The sequence below is a fragment of the Prinia subflava genome, chromosome 2 (assembly GCF_021018805.1).
Source record: "Prinia subflava isolate CZ2003 ecotype Zambia chromosome 2, Cam_Psub_1.2, whole genome shotgun sequence".
Lineage (NCBI taxonomy): Eukaryota > Metazoa > Chordata > Aves > Passeriformes > Cisticolidae > Prinia > Prinia subflava.
The window spans coordinates 113,706,411-113,716,789 of NC_086248.1; the positions used below are offsets into that span (position 1 = coordinate 113,706,411).

Consider the following 10,379-nt stretch of genomic DNA (forward strand, 5'->3'; position numbering starts at 1 on the left):
ATTTAATGAATGTGGCAGCTATTGTGTGTGTTTGGGACCCTCACAGCCGTTTTTCTTCTGCCGATACTTTCTTTTCTTTTCGGCTTTAATGAGTGTTTCTCTAATTGACTTGATGATTTCTGTTTAATTAGCACATTTTGGAGGAATGATCAAAAAATAATAAGATAAAGTAATCAGACAAGCATAGTGCAAAGGAATAATAGCTCCTTTGTGGGGCTAATTGGAATGGACAGTCCATCGGCTAGTTTGGGGCTCCTCACAGTTGGATATTCCCAGCCTAGTTGTGCCTTGTGCCCAGAGCTTCCAAACACGCACATAGACCCAGCTTTGGTAGTCATTTCAATTAGCTTTAATGAGCTGTGAATGAGCACCAAGGAGAACCGAGTCTGGGCCTGACCTGTTTTGTCATTTTGCTTAAGGCTGTGGTGGCAGAGTTCGCCCAGAACCTGCGTGAGGTGCTGGGCCCTGGACAGCACCAGGCAGAGCATCTCCAGGGAGGGCTGTGTCCCAGCTCACACATCCCGTGTAGGACAAGAGGGGCTGCCCACGGGGATGTGGGATGGGCAGGTAAACAGTGCCAGAAAGCAACGAGTTTGACAGAAGCAAGGAGGAGGGGAAGCCAAAAGCAGCAGCTGAAGGAGCAGCCAGAAATCGGAGCTACCACTGTTGTGCCTTCTCCATCTGGGTTTCCTCCTGAACCCTCTGTCCCTCCTGTTCTTCCCACACACACACCTCTGGAACAAGCCCCAGCCTCCTTCCTGGAAGCAGGGACAGTGCCTTCCATGACCACACCACCTATAGCTCTGTGGAGATACACGGGGCGAGCTCTGCTTGCTCACCCACTGCCAGCCATGTTGATGTTGTAGGTGCAGCACCTTGCTGGCCATTTGTTTGCCCTGTGCTGGCTAGGAATTAATTAGGAGATGGGCTCCAGGCTGCTGTGACAGCTGTCTGCGTGCGGCACTTCCCAGCAGTTTGATTAAATCTGTGACACTCCAGATGTGAGCGCCCTGTGCAGCAGCACATGGTTTGCTCTTAAACTCCACTTAAACCGTGACTGCTCTTCTGGTTTTAATCAAAGGCAAATGCCTTAAGACAGAAATCTGCAGAGGAATTAGTAGGGATGTCTCTGGGGCGTGCGGAGTGGGACACGGAAAGAGACCCCCCGTGCCAAATTAGGGCTGACAACACTTGCAGTAAGCTGGGCTGGCCATGCCACTGCACGGAGCAGGTGGTGCAGGGCCAGCTGTGGCCACCAACAGGCTGGCTGAGCTTGCCCTGCACAGCAGGAGCGCAGGGGCTGTGGCACCAGCACCATTCCTGGGGAGCAGGCTCCAACCTGCTCCCGTGCTGGTGTGCCAGGAGCGGGTGCAGGTGCGGGCTGTGGGGCTGGGAGGAGGACTGGGCTGGTGTGGGCACAACGGCTGGGAGTGCAGTAAGAGCTGGCCTTATGGAGATGGCTTCTCCATCCAGCCCGGGGCACGGGAGCCTCTTCCACCCTGAGCTGCCTGAAACTGTCAGATGGTCCTTTATTATTGACCTGATTCATATCTAAACCGCGGAGGTGAAAGCTGTCTTATCCCATTACTAATCCCCTAAACCAGGCCCCTCAATACCTTCTCCTTGCTGCCCCCTCCTCATTGCTGCAGCAGGTGGCTCCAGGCTGAGTGCGTGTCTTCTGGGGCTTTCCTGAGCCCTGTGGGGAAGACAGGGTCTCCAAAGATCCACCAAATGCTGGCTCTGGAGTCATCATCAGCTGAGGGGTCCTGCCAAAAAGCTGCATGGATCTGTAATCCCTAAGGACTCACAAGGTTTGTTCCTGGGGTCTGAGCGGGACAGCTCCAGCATCCATCCCCTCATGCATGCCCTCCACCCTGAAGGTCATGGCAGGCGTCTGACACGGTGGTGGAGCAGCCATGGGGAGGAGGGGACAACTTGGGGACTGTCCCGCCTTGCTGGGTCCCTAGTCCTGCAAAGTGCAGCGGGGATGGGGCTGCTCCAGCACCAGCTGCAGGCAGCATTCACCCCCTGGGACATGGGACTGCACTGAGGCAGGGTCCTGTGGCTGGCAGAGCCCCGTGGAGCCTGTGGCTGCTGAGGCACCTTGAGGCTGCTGGGCCGGCTGGCACAGGCATCCTGCCCGTGGGGAGGGGGGCAAACCCCGGGGAAATTAGAGCAAGGGGCGATGTTTGATGTTCTGCTCTTTAAGCGATTAATAATCTTTCGGCGTCGGAGAATCAGCTGAAAATCTTCCTTAGAAAATAATGAGCAGAGAAACATTTACTGATTAGTCTAATCCCAGCTAATCCTATCTGATGAGCATATATCAAGATATCCTTTAACTGATTTATTGTCCAAAGGACCGCTGGAGATGCCCGTCTTCACCACGGCCGGGGAGCTGGGGGTGGCAGCGGGAGTGTCCCCACACCCCACACCCCTGCCCTGTCCCAGAGCAGGCGTGTCCCCGTCCCCCAGGGCACGGCCTCGGCCACCCTCGCCCCGGGCAGCAGCGCCATATCCAGGCCACCTTGCCAGCGTGGGGAGATTTAATCGCTATTTCCATTTCTGCATCTATCGGCTTTCTCTGGGGTTTGAGCTTTTATGTTTCATAAACTGATTAGGAGCAATTATACGTGCTTTATCCCCAAACTTTCCAAATGCCTAGGCCATATGCATATTTAAGGCTTCATCATCTCTCCCAACAGCTCAGCCTCAATGTAAACTGCTGAAATCAAGCTGATTCTGGGACAACATCAAAAATTAGGGTTTTAACCACTAATATCTGCTCGAACAGGAAATTTGTTGTGGGTGGTGGCCGGATTATGACTTCTAATTACTGTGGCAGATCCTCCCTGCCTAGCAGTGAAAGTCTCCTGTTCCAGCAAAACTGCAGCAAAACCTCTCTGGAGAGGCGAAGATGCCCCGGGGCACCCCGGGGTGCTCTGTGCCTGCGCAGGGGCAGCCCTGGGTGGGGCTGAGCACACAGGAACCCTGAGTTGGTGGCTTGGGAAGTGTGACCACACTCCCACACTTCCCGCTCCCCTCACACCCGTTTGCTTTCTTGGTGAGAAGCACGACGGTCCAGAGGGTCCCCCCCGCCAGCCCCCAGCGCCGGCCACGGCAATTATCCTAAATGAAAGTTATTGTTCTGCTAATCCCGGGAACAGCTTGCCGCGGGAGATTTGGGTCTTTCTTTAATAATGCAAAGTTAATGCGGAGTCCCCTTGTAATTATCTTTATCAGAAGGACCCTTGGTTAATCTGACCGTCCGATGAGGGCCTGGATCAGGCGGCCCGTGTAAGCCGGTTGTAAATCATTTCCATCAACAGATGAAGGGAAGGGGGGAAAAATTGCAGCCCAGGTGCAAGAATCTGGGAGCAAAAGGGAGCACAGAGGCCAGGCACCTCGGGGTGGCCCTGGCCCTGGTGACAAGGCGCCTGGGGTCAGGGAGGGTCCTGCCCCACAGCCCTGCCTGCTCCCATCCCTGTCTCTAGGTGCCGACCCCAGCGGGATGTCCCGTCTGGGATGTGGGGCTGAATGGTCCAGGGCTGGAGTGGGGGTACCGGGGAGTGCCTGCCGGGCACGGGAGGAAGGGATATGGGGACACAGGGACATAGCAGGGGGTTCCTGGGAGGAAACCCGGAGAGGGAACCCAGGGGGATGAGAGAGGATTTATGGACGGTGGGGGGAACAGGGTGACTGGGCCGGGGCGGGACAGGCACTGAGAGGAGGTCCCGGAGAGGATCGGAGCGAAACCGCAGGGGACCGGCGGGGGGAACGGAGGGAGGGCCGGCGAGAGGGGGCGGCGGGGGCCGGGCGGGGGCCGGGGAGGGCCGGGGGAGGGGCGCGGGGCCGGTGCGGGCGGGAGGGGGGACGGAGGCCCTTAATCCGGGGATTGGGAGCACCCCCCCGCCGGTCTGGAGCGTGATTGGAGCCGGGACCGGCGGCGGGACGATAAAAAGGGCGGCGGGCGGCGGCGGCCGGGCCAGGCGGCGGCGGCGGCGATGCCGGGCCGGGCGGAGCCGTCGGGGGGACGCGCGGCGGCGGGGCCGGTGGCCGTGCCCGTACCGGTGACACCCGGGGCGGCGGCGCGGCCGGGAGGCGCGGGGCTGCGGGCCAAGGGCTTCGCCATCACCGACCTGCTGGGGCTGGAAGCCGAGCTGCAGCCGCCCCCCGGGCCCCCCCCGGCCGCCACCGCCGGCGGCTACGAGGGCGGCGGGGCGCTGGGGCTGGGGCTGGGGCTGCTGTGCAGCCTGGGCGGGCCGGGCGCGCCGTGCCTGCTGCCCGCCCCGCTGCCGCTGCTGCCCGCCCGCGGCCCCCGCCCGCCGCCCGGGCCGCCTCCCGCCGCCCGCCGCCACAAGGAGAACATCTCCGGTGAGCGGGGTCGGGGTCGAGGGTGGCCGCTCAGGCGCGCACGGGGCCCCCGTCCGGAGCCGCTGCCGGGGCTGCCTCGCACCTGCGGCCGCGGCCGGCATCCTCCCGCCCGGCCCGCCGGGATGCCCGGCCTTCGACCCTCCGGCCAGCGAGGGCTCCCGCCCCCTGCCCCGGGATGGCATCACCGCTGCGGCGCCCCGGGCTCGGCTGTGGGAGGGGACCCGCGGGCTGCCCGAACCGCCTTCGGGGAGCTGGGCTCGGTTGCCCCGCTCTCGACGGGAACGTGACTCTTCCCCTCCCGCATGCTGCTGCCAGATGAGGACAGTCTGTCCGGGGACGCCGGCGACCTGAAGATGTCCACCTCGCAGATCAAGAGGAAGAAACGCCGGCACAGGTAGCGCCCGGGAGCCAGGCTGTCCCCGTTCTCACCTCCTCGCCGCTGCCACCATCCTCCCGCTGTTCCTCTGAGCCCCAGGCTGGGGCGGTCGTTTCCCCGAGGGGGATAAAGGGAGGAAGAGGAGGAAAGAGGAGGGCTGCAGCTGGGGTGGGGGGAGGATTTCCCGGAGGAAAACCTCAGCACGCGGGTTTCTGCCAGCCGCGCTGTTCGCCCGAGGGTCCGGACGGTGTGACAGGATGCTCTCCCCTCTCGGCAGGACTGTGTTCACGGCTCACCAGCTGGAGGAGCTGGAGAAGGCTTTCAATGAAGCGCACTACCCCGACGTCTATGCCCGGGAGATGCTGGCGGTGAAGACGGAGCTGCCGGAGGACAGGATACAGGTGGGTGTGTGCAGCGGTGCTCTCTTCCGCAGAGTCGGGGGCTGCCTGCATCTCCTCTGCTCTAGGCACGAGTGCAGGTGGTGGGAGCGTGGTGGCACTGAAACGCTGCAGGGCGCCCGGGGGAGGTTCAGCTTCTGCCCGCTGGCATGGAACAGCCTCCAAATGGACATGCAGGCCCAGGGGACCGAGCTGGCCCCAGCAGCTGCTCACTGCTGGCAACTCGGCTGTGTGCTCCCACTCAGGCAGGAGCTGGGAGCAATTCGGGGCTGCTGGGCCAGGCTGTGACACTGGAGATGCTCGCTAGCGTGTCCCTTTGAGGGACACGTGGCATTTTAGGGCCTGATCCTGCTCCCCTATGGAACAGCTCAGTGGCTTAAGGACAAGGTGGTGGCCTGGGCAGCAGCCTGGTGATATCTACACCCCTCGAACCTTCAAATGCAGGAGCGGGGTGGGAGGAGGGACCTGAGCACGTTCTGTCCTCTTTGGTCACTGCATTATGGAGCCCTTTTTGGAGAGCTTGGTGCTCTGTGGGTTAGGCAGGGGGCCCTGCAGAGGGTGACTTTGGCTGGGATCACCCTCCTGTGCCACGATCAGCCTCATGTTAACGTGTGCTCCCTCTCCCCCCCTCCCTCCCCTCTCCGACACCCACGTGTGTGCCCCCTCACACCCCTCCCCACACGCCGCCCCGGCGCCGCCTGCGTGTCCGCACCCCGTGTCTGCCCCCCGCGGCCGGCCCCGGCCCTGGATGGACCCTCCCCGTGCCCGGTGGGCCCCGGACTCCCGGGCACGGGGCCTCCTCCTCCCCGACCCCCGTGCGTGCTCTCCTGGCTGTTACCCCTGAAGGTTTGGTTTCAGAACCGAAGAGCCAAGTGGCGCAAGCGGGAGAAGTGCTGGGGCCGCAGCAGCGTGATGGCCGAGTACGGCCTCTACGGGGCCATGGTCAGGCACTCCATCCCCCTGCCCGAGTCCATCCTCAACTCCGCCAAGAGCGGCCTGGTGGGATCCTGCGCCCCGTGGCTGCTGGGTGAGTGCGGGCTCGGGCTGCTGCTGCTCCCACAGGGCTGCCCCTGCCTTTTACAGAACCGAGTGGGGCCTCCCCGGCCCCGAGCTGTACGCAGGCTGCACTGGGTTTTGCACTCCCTCCTTTGCAAAGAGCAGCTAGGAAAAGGAAACCCTTTCAGGCAGGTGCACGCACAGGGGTGGGGATCCCTCTGCAGTGCTAGCAGGCAGCTTGGGAGTTGCAAGTCCTCTAAGAAGTCGCTACCACCCACCCCTAAACTGAAGATAGCTCAGAGCCACCCTCTGCTCATGCACAGTGAAAACCCAGGTTGGAATGGGTCATTACAGCACACCTCTCCCTGCAAGCCTTCCCTGCTACAGGGACTAATTTTGCCACAAGCCGTCCCCACGGGCTGCAGAGGGCAGGTGGCAGGGCTCTGGGGTGGGAAAGGCTGGTAGCTGGAGAGAGCATTCCTTGGGAAGCAGATGAGAACCGAGGGAAGCAGCAGAAATGCAGGAGGTGATTCTGAACCGTCCCAGGCAGAAATAAGCAACCAGTGCCCTTGGCTTTGCTCTCTCCCCTCTGTAAGGTATGCACAAGAAGTCCATGGAGGTAAGCAGGAAGGCAGAGAGCCAAGAGAAGCTGGCAGATGGCTGGCGGATGGAGCAGGAGGACGAAGAACTCAAAGGGACTCAGGCCAGTTCCCAGAGGGGCTCCGACAAGCTTGGGCCTGCAAAAGACTCGGAGGACACGGCCATCGACCTCTCCAGGACAGCCAAGCACGAGAAGAGGGGGGTGCTGAGGCAGTGCCTCAACGGGGAGTCCCCCCCAGAGCACAGCGACAGGGACCACTGAGCTCGGGCTGCTCAGGCCTCGCAGCGTCCTGGCCAGGCCACAATATTTATTGATTTATTGATATATATTTTTATTTCTTCAATAACGGAACTGTTATCTGAATTCAGGGCATTTTAAAACTGGGCACACACATCCCCTTGTCCCCTCACTTCCACACTGTTCATTCTCAGCAGAGCCAGGGTGGAGGGCGGCAGAGGGGCCGCGGTGGGGCCAGGGGCAGGGTGAGGCTGGGAGCGCATCGTGCTCAGCGCCGATGGCTGCTGGGGAGGAGCCCCCTTCCCTCCGGGCTGGGACCACGTCCCCAGCCAGCCAGGAGCACAAGGAGCAGCACACTGGGAGTGCTCCCTCCTCCAACACGCAGGGGCAAGGAGGGTGCAGGAGTTACAGACGCCTTCCCCCGGAGCAGCGCCTGCGTGAGTCCTTCCACGCCGAGCACTCAGACCTTGCACCTCCAGGAGCAGCAGGGTTTTTAGACATGGTGGGGTTCATCCTCAAGCTGGTGTAACCTGGCAGGCAGGTTTATGCTCCCTGAGGATCTGCCAATGCAGCCTTATCACTGGATTTACACTGTGTATCTTCCTTAACTCGTATGTGGGAGAAGGAGGTGAGGACGGTTTTGTTTATGCAATGATTTTGTACTCTTGAATGTCACTTGCCACACTATGCATGATAGAACAGACCTCTTTGAAAAGCAAGCCATAGTACCCTGCAGCAATTAAACAATTTTGTGAGTTGACATAAGAAGATATTTTGTAATTGTCTGTAAAAAGTGTTAATGTCAGAGCTGTTTCTTGGTCACCCTATATTTATGTCTAAAAGCACTTTAGTAATCAGGATTTTTGAATGTGGCTCTTCCTGTATTGTCCACCATTTATTTATTACACATCCATAATTAAAATTGTGGTGTATCTTTGGTTTTCATGCTCTGTACTGCAATTTTTACCTTCCTTTGACACATCTTGTGGCAGTTGCTGAACTGGTCCATGCACATGCCTCAGCAGCTCTCCTGGAACACCTCCAGTTTCGTCAACCAGCCAAAACATAACGGAAAAGTATCAAAAGGCTTTATTAAAATCTGAGTAATTCCAATTTGGAAAGTGTCCTAATGCAGCTCAGGGGGGGTGTGGCCAGGTACTGATGCTGCCACCTGGCCCTGCCTCTGCTGCTGGGCCTGGCTGCTCCCACAGCTGCAGCCACAGTCTGTGCTGGACGGGGGGAGAGTTCCTGGGAAAAGCAGAGCAGTGAGTGGCACGTGCAGATTTCCTGCCTTTCCCCCCTTTGCTCGGCCAGGCCCCCCCAGATGGCCAGGGGAGGGGTAACATATGCATGGCAAATACAAGCTTTGCAGGAAAAAAAAAAAAAAAAAAAAGTTTGCTGGGGGGGCTGTGGAGAGCACGGTTCAGGAAAGGACCAGCCAGGGCTTATTGCAGCAGCAATTAGGCTCGCTGAGAGCCGAGACTTAGCACGTTGGAGGCCTAATCCTGCCTGAGCAGCATCTGCAAACCTTTTATTTGGGCTGTGCCACGCTGGCACTGGATGCTTGCAATCCTTTTTCATTTTTTTTTTCCCTTAGGCCTGCCTGCTGCAGATGGCCTGGCTCTTTGCCTTGTGCTGGCTGCAGCGCTGTGAGAGCGAGCACGAGTGTGACAAGGGGAGGCACCGGAGTTCCAGCGTGCACAGGGTGCAGACCCCCCTCGCTGCTGGTGGGCTCCCAGCTCCCACATGCGGGGAAGGAGGAGCCGAGAGGAGAGCTACCTGAGATCTGCCAGACCCAGCCACAGCTCCTGGGCCAGGCCTGCGCCAGGGACAGGAGCGTGGCAGGAGAAAACCCGATGTGAGGCAATGTCTGCCACCCACCCACATCCCCCAGGTGAGACCCCCCGCCGTCCTGGTGGCCACAGCAGGGCCCGGTGCCAGGGGCTTCCCCTTGGAAGGAGCCCCGGGGCGCCCTCGGCCACAAGGGCTTGCTCAGGCAGGAGATTCCTTCCATGAGGCCCAGGCGAGAGAAGTCAGTAAATCCCCAGGCAGCGTTCAGCACACGCACATCTCCTCACTGACTGGGAGCCGCTGCCCGGCACGGGGTGCAGGGAGGGGTGTCCCGGAGCAGAGGAGGCCGCAGGGCTGCGTTTGCCGAGGCGTCTTCATGGTGCCATTCCCGTCCAGCAATATTCATATCTGACAGTGTCACTTTGTCTCGGCCAATCCTCCAGGAGGATGGGGAGCGCTTTGTGAGGGCTCCCTCGTGTGGAGCGGGGCGGCGGGACACGGCCGCAGCCCAGCGAACGGGAGGCTGCTGCAGCCCCAGGGGCAAAGGAACCCTCTCTCCCTGCCCTTATTCCCAAAGACCCCGCGGGGCCGTGTCCGGGCGTCTGCTGTGGCCGCAGAATCCAAGAACCCTGCGGGGTTTGTGTTTCATTGCTCCCGGCTTGCATCTCCAGCAGGCACTCGGAGCAGCCTCTGGCAGGGGCACAGGCGCGGATCGGGGCCTCTGATTTCCTCCAGGCTTCGGGGCCGATCCTGCCCGGGCTGCACCGGCCACAGCATCGCCTGCTCACCGAGGAACGGGGCTTTCTCTCTGCCCTGCGCCGGGGCGGCCTCACCCCGAGTGCTGGGGGCTGTTTTGGGCACTGCAAGGTGAAACAGCCACTAAAATTAATAGAGAGCTTCCAAAGGAGGGCTACAAAGCTGGTGAAGGGTCCGGAGCAGCAGCTGAGGTCACTTTGTTGAGTTTGGAGGAGGCTGAGGAGACTCTGCAGCTTCCTCACGACTGAAGCAGAGGGGCAGACACTGATCTCTTGTCTGTGGTGAGCAGCCAAAAGGAGACCCGAGGGAATGGCTCTAAAGCTGTGTCAGGGGAGGTTTGGGTTGGATATTGGGAAAAGGTTCTTCACCCGGAGCATGGGGGGCACTGGAACAGCTCCCCAGGGAAGCGGTCACAGCACCGAGCCCAGCAGAGTTCAGCGGGTGTTTGGACAGTGCTCTCGGGCATCCTCTGTCATTACTGGGGCTGTCCTGTGCAGGGACAGAAGCCGGGCTTTGGTGACCCTACGTGTCTGTTATGGGTTAGCACCGTTTGGTTTTTAGTTAAAGAAGAATCTGCACTATTGCCCTGTCAGGACCTTGGATTTCCTTAGAAAAGCCAAGGACCTATCAAGAGCCAGCTCTTGATTATTGACATGTGGTTTGCCCAATGAGAAAACAGAATGCGGCTTTCGGGCATACCCGTATAAAATGCGGCTTTGGCCGAGCCCGCCCTCCTCTCTTCCGGTGCGGCACCAGGTAACAGCGCGGGCGGCAGCGGGGCCGGGGGGTCACCCGGGCCGGGGGACCCGCGGGGGGACTGTGTCCTTTTGGCACTGGTACGGGGGACCCG

General features: G+C 60.2%; 1 protein-coding gene across 1 annotated transcript; it reads left to right on the plus strand.

Annotated features, from left to right (window-relative positions):
• Window positions 1–3,947: 3,947 nt before the first annotated feature.
• On the plus strand, window positions 3,948–7,921 carry VSX1 (visual system homeobox 1). The gene is made up of 5 exons (XM_063391727.1): window positions 3,948–4,374; window positions 4,690–4,768; window positions 5,028–5,151; window positions 6,007–6,175; window positions 6,741–7,921. The coding sequence occupies exons 1-5, from the start codon at window positions 4,005–4,007 to the stop codon at window positions 7,004–7,006; spliced, it is 1,008 nt and encodes a 335-aa protein (XP_063247797.1). The 5' UTR covers window positions 3,948–4,004; the 3' UTR covers window positions 7,007–7,921.
• Window positions 7,922–10,379: the final 2,458 nt, after the last annotated feature.